The sequence below is a fragment of the Mytilus galloprovincialis genome, chromosome 1 (genome assembly GCF_965363235.1).
Source record: "Mytilus galloprovincialis chromosome 1, xbMytGall1.hap1.1, whole genome shotgun sequence".
NCBI lineage: Eukaryota > Metazoa > Mollusca > Bivalvia > Mytilida > Mytilidae > Mytilus > Mytilus galloprovincialis.
The window spans coordinates 16,662,414-16,684,413 of NC_134838.1; the positions used below are offsets into that span (position 1 = coordinate 16,662,414).

The following is a 22,000-nucleotide window of genomic DNA, read 5'->3' on the forward strand; positions in this document are numbered from 1 at the left end:
TTTTTTTATCACTTAGGTAAGTAAAGAAGCTTTAGAGAAACGCCACAACCAAGGATGGGTTGCAACTATCGCAAACAACTTGGACGAATGTATCAGTAAAATACGACACGCAAGACGACAGAAAGAAGCCTTCAGTATTGGGTATCATGGAAATATTGTAGACCTATGGTTAGTACGTTTATATGACGATTATTAACCAATACTTTTTTCAATTCCTAGTATTGTCTGGTTGTATTCAATCTAAATAAATTTATTTTCTTCTGAAAAAAAAATTACGCTAAAAGTGATGGTATATATACGACTTGAAAAATCGATAATATCACATATATTCATGTATAATATATTCCAGAAATATCGGGATCATATTCCCAGCACTTGTTCAACAGAATTGGTTTTTTTCCCCCTAAGAACAGTAATTATCCAAGTATCTTTTAACCGAAACAAGATATTACCATGTGTATTACTTTTTACTGATAGGGAAAGATTCGTAGAAGAATATGAGAATACAGGCGATCTATTAGTAGAGCTAGGTTCAGATCAAACCTCATGTCACAATCCATATCTTGGAGGATATTATCCTGTGCAGGTATTTTACAAATGTTAGACTATGAGAATTCCTCACTCATATCATCCCTGCTATCAAATTTCAGTGGACAGGGAGTTTATAATCGGTGGTTAAGAAAATGCTCAGTTTACCGAACTTCAGAAGTGGGGTATGAATATAAAACTGAAATGTTTCTACTCCCCGATAGAAAGATGACAATAGGGATCTGAGATCATCGTATAGGTCTACGATTCACATTTTGAGTCGAAATTTTTGTCAATTTGAATAAGGTAATACTCATGTAAATCTTATCATCTCTAACATTTCAAAATTAATGTTTAATAAAAACAAATTACATTGCCATGTACAACGTTTCTTACCTAAACAAATTAAAAAAAAATATACTTGACCTATATCCATTGTTCTTCATTGTATCGATACACCAAGTGGACCATGTATCTGAAGCGTTTTACCTCATTTGACGATCAAATCCAATATTTCAGCTAACATATGATGAGTCGAGGATTATGATGCATGAAGATCCAATTAGGTTCAAGAATCTAGTACAGGAAAGGTAAATTTAAAACAATATAGAGGACACTACTGTACAAACAAACAATTCCAGAAATTCATGAAATTGCTATCTCCGTTTACCATTCTTATACTCCATCTAGCGAAATATAGTTTAAATGAAAGCCTTGCTAAAGAAAAGTATATAAGATCTTAAAAATTAGAATGGGGAATATATTATCCATATTAACTTTAACAAAAATATTCATTATTAAACCTAAAATACATTGGTTATTTCGTAAAGAGTTCTCTAAGAAGATACCATATTTATAATAGTGGACGCCACATGCGCATTTCGTTTACAAAAGGTTCATCAAATAAAAAATAAGAAATGGCCAGAAATAGTACGAAGTTGAAATTCATGAATTACACAATGACATTGATATCATACATATAGTATCGAAAACATGATTGAATATTTTGTCTTAACAGACATGTTTTGAGCATTTTAATACAATATGACAATAAATTGTAATCGTTGTTGGCATTTTGTTTTTTTAGCCTCAGAAGACAAGTCACAGCAATCAATAAGCTGTCTGACCTTGGACTGTATTTTTGGGACTATGGAAATGCTTTTCTTTTGGAAGCTTCAAGAGCGGGTAAATACTGACAATTGTTTTTCAAACTTACTTTATGTGTAATCACACCAAATCACAGTACGTCACATGGTCTTGATGTATAGATTCTTCGTACTGATGTTGTTTATCATCTTAACAACGTGTTTTATAGTTCTTTCATTTGTCTTTGTTCTATTATTAATATTACTTTTACTGTTGAATGGTTTCATGTGATATCCGTTTCACGTGGCTCGGTACTTATACATCTCGTCAATGTGTTTGTATTGGCTTTCATTTTTTTGTGGTTTGTTTTGTATTTGCGACTTTTTGTATTTCTTTTGTTCTTATAACGTGACTCTGTACTTTGAAATATCCCGTCAGTATGATATTGTTCTATTATATGTCATTATGATATATTTCTATTATGAATTACAATATACGTTGAACCTCAAACGTCAAAATCATTCAATCGCGTAGTGGAATTAACTATTTTTGGATTCTTATAAATTCTATATATAACTTTTGGACTAGTTTAAATCTCGGTCTATTTCTTAAATTTATTCTTACATACTTTTGATTTTTTAACCCTGTATGCTAACATTCCCATGAAAATTTTAAAATTGTTTGTACGTACATTGAACGACAAATTTATGTGACGTATAAAATTTTCTGACGTCAGATACTCAAATCAATAAATGTGTTCGTAGATAGTAGATGTTTTTGTGTTCTGTTAAATTGTTCCTTTTAAAATTGTTAAACGATGATGACTGATGTACCCATATTTTGACTATTATATTTATTGTGTCTGTTTATTTACGGCATCAATGTAAAAATATCGGAAATTGATGAGACTGTCATTAAAGTGAGAGGGTTAGCGCTATAGAACCAGGTTTAATCCACCATTTTCTACATTTGAAAATGCCTGTACCAAGTCAGGAATATGACAGTTTTTGTCCATTCGTTTTTGATGTGTTTTGTTATTTGATTTTGCCATGTTATTATGGACTTTCCAAATTGATCTTCCTCTAAGTTCAGTATTTTTGTGATTTTACTTTTTGCATACGATCAATGTCCGAAAACAGATACTCCCTTAAATTTGACAGTTGTAGGTACTTAATTCCACAGTTCATTGCAGTAAAAAAAAAAACTGGGTCATAAAAATATATCTTAGTTGTTTAAAAGCACAATATTTTTTACTTTTTTTAATTTGGTGTTTCTTTTTTTCTGAATATTTTGGAAACTTGAGGTTACTTAATTACTAAAGCTTGTACACAGGTAAAAAAGAGGTGAACATTTGATTGGTTAACTTCCAGTGATGGTTATTTTCTTATATGCAATGAAATGTTATGCAAAACTTTTTCAGTAGTACTGGACACGAGAAAACTTTACCCCTTCGAAATATATCTTTATTCGAAACAAAGATAAATCCTGCAAATTTGAAAAGTGCAAATTTAAAGAAATTATTAAAGATAAATACAATGGTATGCGTGTAGCTTTCATATTGAGAACTTCAGTAATCTGGAGGTCTCCAAAATCAGTTACATATCCAAATTCATAATATGCGGGTCATTTCTGCCTGCGTTTAAATGTCGATTGAGTTACTATTCCAGAAAGCCTTATTTACACTAAGTCGCTGATTTTACACCGAAAAATTAAGAAAACAGTTAGCGGAAATCTAAAGAATGAGTCGGAGAAAAAAATTATAAAAGACAGACAAAAAACCGGTCAAACTGAAATTGCAGTCACCAAATACCATGACAAAATTATAGGTGAACTCATGTACTTCGTAAGGAAAATCATTTGTAGCTCCAATAATGGCTTCCATCAAATTGTTACTCTCTACTGTGTCATTTAACAAAAAAAGGAGTTACTAAAGAACTGTGAAAACCACAAACTGAATCTGTTGTTGATCATCTATGACATTGAAATTCTGCAGAGCTCAACCAAAAATTATGTCTACATTATGTCTATCACTATATTTTTAGGAGCTGACGTAGGCAGAGATGAAAGTGCAACCGGGACCTTGTTCCGCTATCCATCATATGTACAGGATATTATGGGAGATATATTTTCTTTGGGATTTGGTCCGTTTAGGTAGTATTCACCGAATAAAGTAATGTGTTTATCACATCAATATTCTCAGACCAATTACTAAACTATCATCATATTGACCTATAATTCTTAATTAATTTTTTTCCAGACGTATCTTATTTTCTTATTTCAGTACATCTATAACACTTTTAATACTATAATACTCCAAGCCATGAATATATAATATGACAGTTGTTTTCATTCGATTGGTGTGTTTGAGGTTATGGTGACTAGTATACGATTTGAATTTTCCTTGGAGTTCTGTATCTTTATTATAATTTTAATTTTTTTTAAGTTTTAGATTAAAAAAAACCAATTGTTTAAGGATAACTCTACATTTATAACCATCATCTATTATATATAGATTCTTTGGCAAATTACTTTACCAAGTCCAAAATATGGAAGTTAATGTATTCACTTGCTCCGTTAATAGATATATTTTGTTAGTTTTTATGGACTTTCCTTTTCTTAATTTCTCCTTGTGGTCATAAAACTTTCGAGCACGATTTTTGTACTCAGACTCGAGAATCAACCAATCAAAATGCTGGATTTCATGTTTCGAGCATGATTTTTGTGCTCCGAGCACTGAGCAAAGTTTTATGACTTCAACTCCTGATGTTTAGTATTCTTGTATACTTTGTTAGCATTGTGATTATCCTATTGTGATATTGATATGAAACGTCATGTGCAACCTACTTTTTTGACGTATAAAAATGATTAGCTTTAATGGTTCACAATAGCTTTGGCTAAATACTTACATTTTAACTTCTAAGACCCTTATTGGAATATATCAATAGTTCTCTAATGAATTATGCGATAATTCGGATTAAAATTTGAAAGGATTTTCATTTGATCACCATATTAAGTTTCTGTTTCAGCTTGTGTAGGATTGTCTTAAAAAGCATTTCAAGCATCTAAATAAAAAACCACATTAGCAATATCCTTTTACCTCAGACATACAATTTATTCGTAGATCTTTATAGAAGAGAGGACATTTAACTCATAAGTCGAGAATAAACTAATAAATAACGCCATCGCTAAAATTAAAATAAAAATCAACAAATAGTACAATAAACACAACATAGAAAACTAATGACTAAACAACACAAGTCCCACCAAAAACGTGGGTGATCCAAGGTGCACAGGAAAGGTAAGCGGATCCTGCTCCACATGTGGCACCCGTCGGGACCATATATTTTGAAGGCTGTAAAGTTTTAATTATAAACAAAAATGTCAAATGAAAGAAACACCCCAAAAATTATTGCAGCATCATATAAAATAGAAAATGTTATAATTCTTTATCTCTGATAAATTATATTGTTTTGATAATGAGAATCAAATAAAATTTTGCCTGATACTCTATAGATCCCTATACTGTTGTGGTACTTCTTGAAATATTTGTTCTATATACAGATGGGTGTGTACATCAGGATGTTCCAGTGACTTGGACACAACGGATGAAATTTCAGCCAATGTGTTGGAGGACATAATAAATGAAGGAGGTAAAAATGCGCTTTGATATGGGAATATATTTATTCTTGACCAAAAGAAGGGTCGTTGTTTTGTCTATAAATTGTTAAACATCAAAAGGTTTTATCGGTTTGTTAATTGAATATTGTTCCTGATTGGATCATTAAAAGTTAAACAAGACAACGCTTTTTATGCAATAAAAACAATCTTGATTTTAAATAGAAAAGCACTATTAAGTAAATTGAGTGATGAATGAAAAATTATATTTTCTTAACGACTTACAAAACATAAATTGATTAAAAGTGTATACGCCAAAAGGCACGTTTTGTCTACTACAGACTCATTGGCTGATACAAAAAGTATTAAAAAAATGACAAAATAAAGTACGAAGTTGAAGAGCATTATTCATGTTATTTGCATAATATAATGAGGTCAGTAACAAATTCTATTCTTGAATTGATTTTTTCCAAAGATATTTATAAAGTGTACGTAACAGAAGAGGAATGCCACTTTTAACTAATCCTTATAATTAGTCTGTAGAAATTGTTTTTCTCATGTAAAGTTTTATATTTTCAAAAGATATTTCATTGGAAACCGTCATTATGGTGAAAATATGTGTCTACTAATATTCTACTAATATTCCAGTTCCAGAAACTATAAAACAACAGTATAATGATAACATAAGATGGATACGTGAAGCTAAAACTAATAAATTAGTTGTTGGATCACAGGCTCGAATATTGTATTCAGATCAAGTTGGCAGAACAAAAATAGCTACGGCTTTCAACAATGCTGTCAAAGACGGTAAACTAAAGGTGAGAAGTTTTTCATTTTCAGCGTTATAGAACTTGAAGATTAAAAGAAGATGCTTACCGATGTCGAAGCAGTCGGTCTTGCTTCGTTTGGAATTCCAGTGATTGCTACATGTTATTTTCCATAATTTTGAATAATTAAAGTGAATGTATTGGCTTTGAACTATTGCGTCTTATTTTTCACTCATATATATTTTTTTTAAATTTCTTTACTGCATTTATAATCTCAGTTGCAAGGAATAGTTTTGTCAACTACATGATTTTGCGTTTATGTTTGTATAAAACGATGTTTGATCATTTTGTTAAAAGCAAAAACTTTTTTATTTCAAAATGTTATACTACTTTCAGGGTCCGGTTGTTATTAGCAGAGATCACCATGATGTCAGTGGCACAGATAGTCCATTCAGAGAAACGTCCAATATATATGACGGTTCAGCATTTTGTGCAGGTTAAATTCAGACACACTTATTTTAATTTGTCTATATCTTGTCTATAGCTATTCATCTGATATCTACGTTTCATGCTTTAAAATTGCATATCAATGACACTGCTGCATCTTGAATGAAAGTCTGTATCATAGTTCCTGGTCCGATTGTGTAAAATATATTGAATTATCATATTTTGAAAATTTAATCATTCTGTTAATTTGGAAAACTTTTTAACTTAATGATTGCTTCTCACTTCTGCAAAGCATCGATTATGTGTTCTTTTTTTGTTGTGTGCTTGTTAAGTGTTAAGAGAATAAGTGAAAAGACATTAATTTTCGAAATGCATATCTGGTGAAGTATAATGGATACCCTTATTGCTGTTTCTAGTATAAATACTTTAACAATTCTAATTTCGTGAAGTTTGTTTTAACACTAATCAGTTGATTCTGAGCATATATTCTTGTCTTTCAGTTTTGCTAATGTGTTTTATCTATATGCCTTCTTGTGTTTCTTTGTTACATTTTTTTAATATGATTAAGATTAAAACACAATGTTAAATTGACTGCTGCATCCCTATTTTGACATTTTTACCTATTATGTCTGTTTGTTTTGTTCACGCATATTCGTTATCAATATAATGGATTTTTGTATGCGACTGTCATGCAAGTGAGGGGTTTAGGTAGCTATAAAACAAGGTTCATCCACCATTTTATTCATAATAAAATGCCTGTGCCAAGTCTGGAATAAGACAGTTGTTATCCATTCGTGTGATGAGTTAGAACGTTTGTGTTTGCAATTTGACTACGGACTTTCGTTTTAAATATTCCTCGGAGTTTGGTATTTTTGTATATCAAATAATCTTAGCAACCTTAGGAGATATGAATTACAATCGAGATGATTGGAAATCGAAAATGATAATTCAATTAAGAATAGATAAATCCACGAAAAAATTCGCACCAACTTAGATGTGAACAGTCAATTACAATAGTAACTTTTTTTTAAACCACTAATGCAGAGCTATGAAAGGCATTCTTGATTTAATATTTGCAACTCTATTCACTCAAAGTAACGAAGCACTTTTGAGAAAAATAATTTTTATTCTACAGATATGGCGGTACAGAATGTTATAGGTGATGCATGCCGAGGGGCCACATGGGTGGCCTTACACAATGGTGGTGGATGTGGATGGTAATATGTATATCAAATATGAAAGTTCGATGAAATAGATTAAAACATGAAGAATGAAATATAATAAGAATATTGATTAAAAAAATCAGAATTCAAAGAATATCATTGCAGATACATATTGAAAAGAAAATGAATCATCGGAAAATGAAATATAAATGTCTTTTCTACAGCTCAAAATGATAGCAATCAATCATGTTTTAAAAGTCAATCAAATAAGATGCTTTATATGAAAAAGGCATTAATATACTGCTTTATAGGAAGAATGAAAATAGGATAACACTATCCGTTTTGGTACTGACATGAATTATCATTATTATGGTCATATTTATAAATTAACTGTTTACTAAACTTTTGAATCTTGAAATACTGAGGATTTTCTACCTCAGGCATAGATTACCTTAGCTGTATTTGGCAAAACCTTTTAGGAGTTTTGGTCCTCAATGCTCTTCAACTTTGTACTTAATTTGGCTTTTTTACGTTTTTTGGATTCGAGCGTCACTGATGAGTCTTTTGTAGACGAAACGCGCCGAAATTGGAATAAAGGATACAGATACAGATAAGTTTGCCTCGTATCTAAACTTACATCTAGAAATAGACAATCAGGGTCGGTTGTCGGAACAAAACTTTACCACAAAAAAGATGATTTCAGCTTCCAATGTTACACTGACTTTCCGTATCTATGTAGCAACATTCCAGCAGCGCCTTCATATTGAGAAAATATCTCAAAACTGATAAGATATCTAAAGGCTTGCATTTCCTGCTCACAAGGAAATCTTTTAAACCAGGAGTTTCTTTGGTAAAGTTGAAATTACCCCTTGGAAAATGTTATCGACGCCATCACGATTAGGTTGACCGTTTTTGAATATCTCGGTTTCTATGTTTCAATTTTCCTAATCATATTCCCATTTTCATTTCGTCGAATGTGAACTAACGAATAAGACTTATCACTGGGATTATTACATGAGCGACACAAGTGACACATATGCAGCACGATTTTCTTTATTACACCTCCGAGGCAGCGGAGAGGTGAGGTTTGTTTTGTTGAGTCTAAAGATTTCTATGTTGTGTTTGTTTTTGTTTGTCTTTTGCCATTGGTTGTCAGTTAGTTAGTTTAAATTACCCTTAGGCATTTTTCGCCTCTTTTTCAAATCTCATTTGACTATTTTGCTAGTTTTGATTTGTCCTCAGTTATACATTCAGGTCGGATTCTTCAAATGGTGTCATCCAGATTCTACAGGATTTTTTTTAAATACCTAATACCTTATTATTTTCAGGGGTGAAGTTATAAATGGAGGATTTGGTTTAGTGCTTGATGGATCACAGGTAAAATTGTCTACAATCAAATTATATCTCATTTCATAGAATGATACTTGTTTTGCAAGGATTGAAAATCCTAGAATACAACTGCATTGTTGGAACTAGAGACACTTTGAAACAGATATTATGATTACAAACTGTAGTCCCATTAACTCCAACTATATAATTTCGTTGTAAATAGTGTGAACTTATATCATTTTTTTTTATAGATCAAAATGACTTTCAAATTAATATGGAATATTTGCTTTTGCTGCAGGTTACCTTTTTCTAGCAGTATTTATGTGGTGGTTTGAAATAATCACATGACAAATTCATATATATAGTAAAATTGAAAACAAAACTATAATAATTTGTGAAATTCTAAAATATTTTTCTCACTGATTTAGTGGGAGTGTAATGATACAAATGCAAAAAGACAAACACATTATTCAAGGAATGAATAGACCGTCAAACAAACATACACTTACATTCTCAACAATGACCTTTAGTTGTTTACATGGAGTTCTTTTGGACAGGTGGATAGTCATGTCATTGGCAATCATGCTTCATGTTTCTTATTTTTATACACAGAACAGCTGCAAGGGAGTTAATTCTGTGTAACAATCAATCTTCTGAGAGAATGTTTAAACTTTAAACAACGGTTGAATATTAAATTTATTTCAGGATGCTGGTGACAGAGCACAAAAAATGTTGGCATGGGATGTATCCAATGGGGTAATTCATTTCATTTTTTATATGAACTGCTAAAAAAAGCAAGACAAGCACCTGTTTGAGATTTACAAAAAAATATACATGGCAAAATTATTCATTACAACTGTTTTATGTACAACATTAATTCCTAATGTGATTTAGCAGATAGGACATGGTTCAAATATCATTGTAAATAAAGGCAACCGAAGTATAAAATCAAATTTAGTACTTTCTTACATGTGTGTCAAGAGATAAATAACTTACTTATGTATGTGTGTGACCTCTGAGATTTCAATAGCGCCTTCTAATTTTAGAAATAACTTAATTCTCCTAAACTTTTCCTGACATAAGCATACAAACTTTTCTCTTACTCCAATATAGTGTTCCATGCACATTAAAAAAATAAGGCATTATCTAAGAATATGCCTTCTTTGACTAATTTGTCAAATTTAAATGACATATGATCCAAAAGAAACAATTATCACAATAAATACTGAAAGGCAAATAACCAACCATGAGAAAAAATTAATTATAAAGCCATATAATCTATAAAAATTCACCATTTCAGGTTGCTAGAAGATGTTGGTCTGGTAACAATAATGCAGAAGAGACAATCTGTAGAACCATGGATCAAAACAAATCACTGAAAGTTACATTACCTTATCATGTTCAGGACTTGGATCTATTAGACAGGGCATTACAGGAGTAAATGAGCAAATCAGACAGAGCTTTACAGGAATAAATTCCCTGACCAAGATATAGATTGGAACACATTTCTCCCTCTGATGGAATCAATTCCACTTTTACTTAAATCTTTCAGATGTTAATGAGAAAATTCATATATTAAATATTGACTGGGTGCAAGTTGGCAATGGATTTTAGGGTGATGGCTAATATATAAATGAATGTCAAAAAACTTCTACATATTTGATTTAATAAATACATGAAGTACAGACTGTTTTAATGGTATCTGTACATGCATTTAAATACATTATGTTTATTATATGTACAATTTTTTTTTCAATTGAGCATCATTTTCATCCATGGATTTCAAGTAAATGAATATGTTTGTCCTCCTGATGGAAAGATCTACAGTCTGATGCACCCAAGGTTTGGGATCAATGTATTTTGATAATGTTAGACCATTTCCAACAGTTGTTATGGTCAATTTTCACATACACTTATATTCTGAGAGTGGAATTCATATCTGATATGACTGTATTAAATTCTGTATATTGAGTAAGGTTCATCTACTTGGCTGTCCTTGTGGTGCTGTTTTCCTGAAGTTATTAAAATGTTCTAGATACTGGTTAACTGTGTCAGATGGGGAGTATACAGGATCTGTTTTATTTTTAATGTACATGGGTGGATTGTCTGCTACATTTCCCACAATGCTTTGTGCCATTTCTTTGATGAGATTCCAACAATCACTAGCTACTACACATGGACAGTATTCTACCTGTAATATATGACTTAAAATTTAATCATCATCTACATCTATCGTGGGAGATAATAATTGATTTATGATCAGCAATGTTTCATTAAACTCATAAAAAATAAAGTTTTTTTCTTGAAAGAAGCCCATATGACTTCTCTTTTTCACTTTTCTTAGTAACAAAGGACAGTAGTTCTTGGAAAATATTCTTTTCAGAAGAAAACTTTAAAACAGTGGATAAGTTCTCTCAAGTTTTCTTCACTTCATAAGCATACTGCATGATATTTTGCATTGATAAAAAATTGGTTTTTGTTTTGATGAAAAGTAACATAAAAAGCGTGCAACTTAACATTCATGTTTTGTTAGAATTAAAAATTGTTCCTATGTTTCATTCAGTTCTCATATAAATATGGTAAATTGTTGGCAAATGTATTGACAAAACTGCCAAGCACGAAAGAATGAATAATTTATAACAATGAATGTACTGCTTGTTGGCATGACACAGGTTATGTTCTTCTCATATATGTTATGATGGTATAATACTAAACCCCTCACGGGAAGGATTGTGCCTGATATGCATATGATGAAGACATAGTCTTTTAATCAGTTTAATTAAAGTCTGGAGCTGGAATGTCAGTTAACTGCTAGTAGTCTAATGCTATTTATGTATTATTGTCATTTTGTTTATTTTCTTTGGTAACATCTTCTGACATCAGACTTGGACTTCTCTTGAACTGAATTTTAATGTGCGTATTGTTATGTGTTTACTCTTCTGCATCGGCTAGAGGTATAGGGGGAGGGTTAAGATCTCATAAACATGTTTAACCCTGCCGCATTTTTGTGCCTGTCCCAAGTCAGAAGCCTCTGGCCTTTGTTAGTCTTGTATTATTTTTAATTTAGTTTCTTGTGTACAATTTTGAGTTTAGTATGGCGTTCATTTTCACTGAACTAGTATATATATTTGTTTAGGGGCCAGCTGAAGGATGCCTCAGGGTGCGGGAATTTCTCGCTGCATTGAAGACCTGTTGGTGACCTTCTGCTGTTGTCTTCTCTATGGTCGGGTTGTTGTCTCTTTGACACATTCCCCATTTCAATTCTCAATTTTATTTGCTATTGGAAAATCCCCAAATCACTCTGATAACTCTTACAATTCCTATTGAAATGGAAAGTTGTAATGCACCTTCTTTTTTATATCCTCTATCTTGATAGTATATTATTCCATTTGCCTAGTATTTCATCAGTTAAGGCTGAAACATTTTTTAGTTTTCATAAACTTTCTAGCTTTTCATAAGTTCACCATAAAAAAATTAAAATTTATATCGATTCTCAATGAGCAAAACAATACTGTTTAGACAGCCCTAACATGAAGACAGGGGAACATCAAAATCTTGGTCAAAACTCTAATTTTGCATATACATGTAATGATGTATTTTATAAAAGTTCACATCATAATCAATATTTATGCCCCACCTACGATAGTAGAGGGGCATTATGTTTTCTGGTCTGTGGTTCGTTCGTTCGTTCATTCATTCGTCCGTCTGTCCGTTCGTTCGTCCCGCTTCAGGTTAAAGTTTTTGGTCAAGGTAGTTTTTGATGAAATTGAAGTCCAATCAGCTTGAAACTTAGTACACATGTTCCCTATAGTATAATCTTTCTAATTTTAATGCCAAATTAGATATTTACCCAATTTCAAAGTCCATAAAACATGGAAAATGATAGTGCGAGTGGGGCATCCGTGTACTTTGGACACATTCTTGTTTTACTCTCTTTCAAGTTGATATGATAAAAAAATTGTGGTAAATAAACTCATCACAGATACCAAGATTAAAATTAAAATTTGAAGGCCAGATGTGCTTTTTGTCTACAAAAGACTCATCAGGTATGCTTTAATATTTAAAAAAGACTTAATAAAATTGACCTTTAACATTCCAATGCAAAATTTATATAGTTTGCACTTCAAATAAACCTACCAAGAGCAATAAAAATATGCGTACATGTATGATATAAAGGTTTACCTCTACTAAAATTCCCTTGAAGTTTGATGCAAGAGACACAGATCCAATTTTGATGACGAAATCCCATAACTCATATCTCTGCCCTCTGCTTTCAATCCTAAAACCTTTTCTCTGTTGGTAGAAACTCTCTCTTCCTGTCTTGGCAGCTGTTAACTTTGACATTAGTACATCAAACAATAAATCTGACACAAGAATTGTCCCAGTGTCCAGTGCAGCAAAACATGAGGCAGGGTGCTCACTGTTGTGTAAAATATGAATTAGTCTTTGTGAAACTGAAAGAGAAGAACATATGATTATAAATGTACATGTATAATAGAAAAGAAGCTCATATTCAGAGTTTGTATCTGGATCAATCAGACAATACCATTAATAAATATAATCACAAGTGGCTGATTTATCAAGTTAATGAACTGGTGACATCTACCATGTACACATTCTCTGTGTCATATCCCATTAAAGTTTAACTGTTTGAACCTTATTGGTAGATTATAAGCATGAGCACTCTAGATTCCGCTGACTGCTACGGTGTAATAAGATTTTTTATTGTGTTCTATCAATGAAAACAAGTATATATTTTTTAGTTGAGAACAATGACACCTACATTGTAAATTGCTTGAGATTGAGAAATATGAAACCTATTTAAAAAAGGTAACTCCAGGTAATCCAAAGGGTACCATACGCAAATTCTGCTAACCTAGTAGTACAAGTAGTACACATCATGATGTTGCTGGTAATATTTGAAGATGAGTAATAAATGAGGAAAAGGAGGAGAGAGTTGTTGCAACAACAAAAACACCATATTCTGTGGTCTTCTTTGATAGATATGTCAACCATGCTATAATAAGATCCCCTTACATAAATAATGATTCAAGGAACAATCACTTTTTTGTACAATGTATAACTTACTATTCTGTGAATTTGACTGGTAAGTTTCACAATCAACACAAAAGTTTCCAGATCTTGTAGCTCCTAGTAATTCTACATTTTTCTGTAACATATCAACTGCTTGTTGTCCACTCTTACCCTCAGGCACAGCATAGCTAAAAATACTACAAAGACAAAATTAGAACAAAGTTAAATATGATTATCAAAAAGGGATATCAAAGGAAACTGAAAGATGTAGGACAGAGACAGCCAAAATTTGGCCCTTAATTTTAAACAATGGCATATATTATACATTGTAACCCAATAACCAATACTTGCAATCTTAAATGTGCAAAATTAAAAAAATAACACATTAACTAGATATTTTCAAAAGTTTGGAATGCTTTAAAAAAAATAAATAATTGGGAACGTATCCAAGGGACAGTGATTATGCCTTCACTTACTTGTGACATTATAAACATGATAAAGGGACATAACTCAAGAACAGTAAAGAAGGGATCATAAGTCACCCAAACCTGTCCTTGATCTGAGTTTTGTGGTAATAAGCATTGTGTATGTGTGTAAGTTTCGTAACATTTGGTAAAGGAAAACTTAAGTTAGAGAAAGAAAAATTCAGCAATATGTTCAATGGTAAGGGGGCATAACTCTTGAACAGTAAAGGTAACACCACCAAAATTTAAAATTGCTCTGTGTTTTGTTGTAATAACCATTGTGTATAGTGTATACAAGTTTCATAACATTTGGTTGATGAAAACTTAATTCAGATAATGGAAACCAATTTTGGAATGTATGGACATACAGACAAACAAAGGTTATATTCCTTCCTTTTCCGTCAAATTTGCTGTTAAACTGCATTTTAAACACTGGCCATACCCTTTGACTAAATTATATATGAAACAGAAAAATAGAAAGATATCTTTGAGATTTTGATTTTCACCATCAACGTGAGGAATTGTGACATCATGAAAACATAACTACAGGAATGCTAATTAGTTTATAAACATATCTATTTATAGTGGATTGGAAAACAAGTTTTGCAACTTATATTAATCTCTTTCCACTTTGAGGAATGCTAAATGTTTTGTAACCTGGTCATTTCATACCTGGTCGATTCGTAACTATGTTGATTTGTAACTGAGGCGTTTCGTACCTGGTGTAATTATATATGGTTATAAATTGTCAGTTTAAATCAATTAGTTTAATTTAAACAGTTGTTTTCTAAAAATGATCAAAATGTTCATTTGAGGCAACACCAATTTGATTTATACTATTTTTTTGATTGTATATATTTCAAGAAATTGAGTTTTGATGAGGCAGGTGCTCTACAAGTGGAGTGAGCGGTAAAATGTTTTTTTAAATTGTGCAATTTAAAACTTTATCTTCATGTTCAAACTGGGTTACTTCAAAGAAAAAAAAGGAGAAACATGATCCATGTCTTAAGCATATAATTAGATGTATGTGTGATGGACGTTAGGGTGATCTCGTACTATGTCTGTTAAAAAGCTGAAACAATGATCGGGGATGACAATGGATCTATTAAACGAGTACAAATGTGATCGTGGTCATCTTATTCTAAGATTTTTTATTTTATCTCCTAGAACAGGTCTTCATAAATAAAACGAAATGCATTTCAAATAACTGTGTGTTTAATACCATAACTACTGGTACTCATGGACGGTACTTGTCCTCTGCATTAAACTGACACAACTTGATGTTGGCATCCTAATTTTTGACCTTTTATTAACAAATCCATTTATCACACGTGCATTTGAATCGATTGGAGCAATATGTGCACAAGAAAAACATCTATGAGAAAAAAAAATGTCAAGGATAAACTAATTTTGGAGCGGCATGCGGCCCAAAAATTTGCAGAAGAGATAATTATTTTTTTCATTGAAAAGTCAATTTCTCCAAAACAGGAGCGGGAAAGTCCAAAGAACTATTAATCAAATTGGTGTGGCCTGATAATAACAATATTTTCAATTAAAACTAATTGGTAATTACGGTGACAACTTTAATGGTTTAAGGACAACTAATGGCAGGTAATAAAAAGTAATAACAGTAGGTACAAAATGAGGTATAAAGTGAATAGCAGAGTATTAAAAATGGCACACGACCTGAAAAAAATAATTATTTTCTCCTTTTTTTCGTCAAAGAAGATGGAATGAATGGTTGTCGATGACAGCTTTGGTGTTAAGGTTGTTGTGCCATCACTCTACGTCCGGCAGGCCATTTATTAGGAGGCGGTACCCGGTACTTTTACCCTCCTATGCTATTGACAAGTACCGCCTAAATGTAGGAATTTTTATATAAGATATTCATGGAATAAATTGAAAAGTACCACCTAGAAACGTGGAAAGTACCAGTCAACATGAAAGATAATGAAACCCCTGCGTCGTTAATAATGGTGGGATGGATTGCTTAACACACACCAACTTGCATTTGGCCACTGTCGACTGTTCAATGTTTTTGAACATACCGTAGAACTACTCGTAGACGACCAACTGGAGCCGTGTCCTTTAGCTTGTTAAAGTCAGTACTCATATGCTCCACTGGCCATTTACTTATGACTCACACTATTATAAATATATTGTAATAAGGTTACAAACGTCTCAGTTCGAAAACGACCTAGTTAGTTACAAAACAACCTGCATCCCATTAGATACAATTTTTTTTTTTAATTTAAAATGTGGGTTTTAGAAGTAAGCAGAAGTTTTATACATATTTTCATCAATTTTCTATAATTCTAAATAGTAAATTTTATTTCATGGAAAAAAAAATACTGAACTCGGAGGAAAATCAATTTGGAAAGTCCATAATCACATGGCAAAATCAAATAACAAAACGCATCATAAACAAATGGACAAGAACTGTCATATTCCTGACTTGGTACAGGCATTTTCAAATGTAGAAAATGGTGGATTGAACCTGGTTTTATAGCTAGCTAAACCTCTCACTTGTATGACAGTCGCATCAAATTCCATTATATTGTCACCGATGCGTGAACAAAACAAACAGACACAATAGGTAAAAATGTCAAAAAATAGGGGTACAGCAGTCAACATTGTGTTATCATCTTAATCACTATAAAAACAACAAATGTAACGAAGAAGCACAAAAAGGCATACATTTGTACATCAAATTTTTTTCAGTATCAGTATAATTTAGATCTTCAAAAACCTAGATTTGAAGAGGACTGTACATTGACAAGGACAACAGAGAGACAATAGATACCTGACAATAATTGTAGATTTAAACTGTGTCACTGAGTGGACCATATCAACTGAAACTCAACAGTTTGTGAATTTCATTATCTTTCGCAAGGACCAAAAAAAGTGCAGTGAAATCTAGTTAATTTTTAGTCTTCTACAATATGAAATGACTTTGAACTTTTTTTAACCTATACAGCTTGCGATTTCTTAAAATGAGTTAGGTGTATTTAAGCTCATGCATTGAAACTATTTCAAACAATTACCACACAACTCCCATTTCATTATTTTTGTACAACAAGGGACATAACTTAATATTTTATTTATTCATTGTTTTCAAACAAAACGAATTTTAGTTTACCATATATTAATGTGTAACTAAATTCATAAAATTCTAGTTAATTTAACTAAAATCCCTTCTTTTGATGTTATTTCACTAAAATTGATGTATTGTGTGAAATTTAGAATAATTTTGATTAAAATGTTTCGTTTTTTGTGGGTTAATAATTTCTTATTATTTATTAACCACCGGCGGCGAAACGAATAGACCACGCTGTTGTTATTAATCGAATCACACAAGAAAACACACGATGGCCGTACGTATATACTGATCATCTTCAATGCACAGTTCTAAGATTAACCCTACTTTTCTGTAAAATGACCAATCTATGAAATTCCGCTTTAAATAAAGGGAATCTAGGATGTCATATAAAAAAGGGGGAGGTCATAACAAAGCGCATTTTATTTGTGTATGCATTTTGAGACTACTATAACACATGCATTCCACCATTATCTTGCATTTCATTTAAATTTATCACTAAAACCTACAAAAAATAGTTTATGACGCAGAGCTAAATACTGATACTATCAGTGATGGGTCCATCTTCCTATATATGTCAATCTAAGAATTAGTCTATGTCTGTTTATCTGTTTATACACCTTATCGCTAAATTATCCCGGCTGACCCGACCGCTTGAACCTTGACGTCGTACACAATCACTTTTCCATTGTGGCGTCAGATATTTCGTTTATGACGTCAAAATTTTATGGGAACCTGTGTGATATCCAGTAATGGTGGACAAATAGCGATAAGGTGTATCAGTGGTCTAGCTACAAAGTTTGAACAGGGCACAACGCCCGTGCCTTTTTTTTGCCGTCCCTCAGATGACCTGCTGATTTGTAAATCTTCTATGAACAAGAAGTTCAGCTACCTGTGCAAACTGTCAAATTAAGTAACCCATTAAGTGCATGGCTTCTCCTGACAGCTTTGGTGTCAAACACATTGTCAATTAACACAAATAATCTTAGCTTTAGGTCATACAACATAATTTGTGTATATCAACAAAATAAGTTACTTCCCCTTATTTTTCACCTGTTCACACTATATTCTTTAAATTTATGTTTCTTTTTGTAAAAGGATTAAATATAAAATTAATTTAATGCAAATGCATATTAGAATATTTCTTTAAGTTATTTTCACTTGAATTATATCCTTACTTCCATTAACTGATCTATCAAGTGCAATCTAGTATAAAAAAAAATCACAAAATCTGTTAATACATTGGTGAGACTGGTAATATAACAGCAACTACATACATGTAAGATGAAGAAAACGGCTTCCTGAAAGGGTCTCAGCATCATGACCATAGATTTATGAAGTCAACCATAAAAAATTTGTGCCAAAAGTATTGAAATATATTACTCCATTTTAACTGAAACTTGAATTTACAAGAATGCATAGTAATAGTTATGTGCTAATTAATTATGAGGCTTAAATAATTGCCTTTTTTCAGTGACATTAATTAACATGTAAAATTGCCCTTTTTTCAATGACAGTTACACGTAAAATTGCCCCTTTTTGAATCCTGGCTAGAACACTGTGTATTATAAATAAGCCTGTTTGACAATTTTGGGCAATTCTGTTCACTGAGCAATTATAAGAATTTGATTTGCCAAATAATTTGTGCAATATACATTGTAGCATCATATCACTTGCACAACATAGTAAAGGAAGTGAAGATGCCCATAAACATTCGAAAAATGTTAACTAAAACGGAAGTTATTGATGGAAATGTAATGAATTCAAAAGCTGTCTATTAAATGATCATTTTGTTCAACCACAAGTTTGCCTGCAGAAATTGTCAATACATGTACTTAACAGCCTAAAACAGGTTGGGGACATTTGCAGACCATAGAAGATCACATAGTGTATGAAAGTTCAACTATGCTATTTTGAATTTCCAATGGAAGATAAAAGTTTCAGTTCTAAACCCAATTTTATAAATCTGGACAAAAGAAGGCTTTGAAATGTCAGTTGATGTAGGACCTACATTGTGTAATTGTACATACAAGATAATAAGCTGACTGTTTTTTTTTTTTATTACATTATACTTTTTATTGTTTAGAGATGAAAAAGTTATGGAACATACCTGAATGTTATAAACATGTACTGTCTACAAACTTGTTTATATGACTTATTTAGTATGATATAATAAACACTATTTTGTGTATTTGTTAACTTTTTATTTTGTTTACTTTTAGGCTTTACCTATGAACCCGAAACCATTTTTAAATGGACTAACAGGAAAACCAGTGATGGTCAAGCTAAAATGGGGAATGGAATATAAAGGCTACTTGGTATCTGTAGATGGTTACATGAACTTACAGGTCAGTTGATTTATAGACACCAATAAACATTATGTAGAAGACTTGCCTTGCAGTACTTTTAAGATTTGTCTCCTTGAAAAAAAATTGTCATAATCATGAAATATTTTATTTTTAAACATTGTGACTGTATTCCAAAATGTTTAAGTATAATATATTTCATGATTATGACAATAAAGGAAAATTCACTCTCTATAAAGAGTGGTTTAGTTTACTTTGGTTTTTGTTGTGCAAATAAATTTCAAGATCCATTTTGATTGTCTTTTCTTTTGAAATCACAACTGATTTTTTCTTAAAACACAGACAAACACGACTAAAGTTTTTGTGTGATCATTTCTGTCTGTTTATGTTGAAACATGATAAATAATGCACATTCTTAATATTTGAGGTAAATGCTTCTACACAGATACATGTATAGTCATTTATATTTTAGGTGAAATGAATTAAGAATAGTCAGGCAATAATACATGTAATAGAAAGTGGAAAGTTTTAACTTTGATTTTTTTCTGAAAATCCTACCAACAAAATAAAAAAAATGGCTGTGCCCTTTAAATTTAAACATGTTAAATCAGATTTAGTATTCATGTTTCATTTTTTTGGAATTATTGATAAACTTGTTGATAAAAGTTACATGTAATGATATTTTCAAGATGTGAATTATAATATCTCATACATGTACATGTAGATAAAAAATAAGTAGATCTGGTTTCAAGGAAATGTGAAGTGATAAGTTTTACTAAAGCTTTGTGTATTTTATGTTTGTAGCTTGCTAACACAGAAGAATTCATTGATGGTATTCAGACAGGCAATCTTGGAGAGGTTCTAATCAGGTATTTAATTAATTATAAAGAATAATATATAATATAATTACCTTTCACTTTACTGCAAATATTTCAAATAGATTAATTTTTTGAGTTTTCAGTTTTGGAAGAATTGTTGTGCAAGTATTGTTTTAATTAAATGCACACTGAAGAAAGTATACATGTACATTTTGTAATTTTAAAAAAAATATTTAGCTTTGTTTCATGTATTTTCTAAGATTACTTGGTCTTTATTAATTTTATATCCCCTGCACACAACACTTTTTGCAGTAGCATAGAAATACATTTACCAGGCTTCTATCTGTCCAGTCTTGAAAGCACTCACATATACAATTCTTCCCAGATTTTTTCGTTCTTATATCAGAGGTTTATATCTGAAAACTTTCAAAAATTGCAAAACTTAAGGGGCATTTGTGTACTGACTCACATTCCCCTTTTTTTTTAAAAAAAGATATGCCCTTGAAAATATGAATGATATTGAAATTGCCTTGGAAGGGCTGTTCAAGGCCACCTTTCTTCTATAAAGATATTTTTTGTTATTCAAAATATTGCCCATGGACAAATAAACTATGCACAATTCAATGGAATTTTGTTCTTTGTTCACCTTTCATTTATAACAATAAATTTCCAGATGCTTATTATTATTATTAAAAAATGTTTGAAAGTGTGATACACATCAATTTCTTACCGGCAAAAAATGTAAAAAAAGAAAATTCATGAGTTATTTTCATCCAAAGGGAAAACGGTGGCAAATATGAAATGTCAGCCATGTATGATAAAATAATTTAACAGATTAAAAACAAAAATAACAAAGATTCAAAGTGTAGCAAAAAGAAAGTTGGAATCATAATTATTAGAATGACTACATATTAGATAAATAATGTCTTCTGTTTCAGATGTAACAATGTTTTGTACATCAGAGGAGTGGAAGAAGAAGATGAAGAAGGAGAAATGAAGGACTAAGATCTCCATTTTACCATCTCTCATTCATTCATCATTGTTATCATCTCATCTTTTGATGGACACATCTTTTTATAAATTTTGAACATTTTAATCATTTCCATTTGAATATCATGTTCATGTATGTATTCTATAAATTGTGAAGTGAATCATGAATGCAAAGCTTATTGAGCAGTAACTAAGTCATCTTCACACTTTTTTTGTATCATCTCATTTACTCTAAGGCAGACAAGACTTGGAACAAACATAAAACAATTAACATCGCATATGATACATGGTTATAAGATTTTATTATGTTGTACATATATTGTTTTAACAACAAATAAAGTAAATTTGTTGTGGTA

At 31.3% G+C, this 22,000-nt stretch overlaps 3 protein-coding genes across 3 annotated transcripts in view; 2 read left to right on the plus strand and 1 right to left on the minus strand.

Annotated features, from left to right (window-relative positions):
• Positions 1 to 10,618, plus strand: part of LOC143067493 (urocanate hydratase-like) — a 25,148-nt gene extending 14,530 nt beyond the window's left edge. Inside the window, exons 9-20 of the mRNA XM_076240805.1 lie at positions 17 to 168; positions 478 to 586; positions 1,048 to 1,118; positions 1,616 to 1,713; positions 3,657 to 3,765; positions 5,176 to 5,264; positions 5,878 to 6,047; positions 6,393 to 6,492; positions 7,579 to 7,660; positions 8,935 to 8,983; positions 9,641 to 9,691; positions 10,236 to 10,618. Of these exons, the coding sequence (XP_076096920.1) occupies positions 17 to 168; positions 478 to 586; positions 1,048 to 1,118; positions 1,616 to 1,713; positions 3,657 to 3,765; positions 5,176 to 5,264; positions 5,878 to 6,047; positions 6,393 to 6,492; positions 7,579 to 7,660; positions 8,935 to 8,983; positions 9,641 to 9,691; positions 10,236 to 10,376 (1,221 nt within the window). The 3' untranslated portion in view covers positions 10,377 to 10,618. The remainder of the gene's footprint in view (positions 1 to 16; positions 169 to 477; positions 587 to 1,047; positions 1,119 to 1,615; positions 1,714 to 3,656; positions 3,766 to 5,175; positions 5,265 to 5,877; positions 6,048 to 6,392; positions 6,493 to 7,578; positions 7,661 to 8,934; positions 8,984 to 9,640; positions 9,692 to 10,235) is intronic.
• Positions 10,582 to 17,540, minus strand: LOC143067499 (mediator of RNA polymerase II transcription subunit 20-like). The gene is made up of 4 exons (XM_076240817.1): positions 17,478 to 17,540; positions 14,024 to 14,166; positions 13,118 to 13,389; positions 10,582 to 11,126 (listed from the first exon to the last, which is right to left on the minus strand). The coding sequence occupies exons 1-4, from the start codon at positions 17,489 to 17,491 to the stop codon at positions 10,914 to 10,916; spliced, it is 642 nt and encodes a 213-aa protein (XP_076096932.1). The 5' UTR covers positions 17,492 to 17,540; the 3' UTR covers positions 10,582 to 10,913.
• A 181-nt stretch (positions 17,541 to 17,721) lies between these two features.
• LOC143067506 (small nuclear ribonucleoprotein F) lies at positions 17,722 to 22,000 on the plus strand. Its single transcript, XM_076240829.1, has 4 exons — positions 17,722 to 17,807; positions 19,753 to 19,878; positions 20,641 to 20,705; positions 21,593 to 22,000. The coding sequence occupies exons 1-4, from the start codon at positions 17,802 to 17,804 to the stop codon at positions 21,657 to 21,659; spliced, it is 264 nt and encodes an 87-aa protein (XP_076096944.1). The 5' UTR covers positions 17,722 to 17,801; the 3' UTR covers positions 21,660 to 22,000.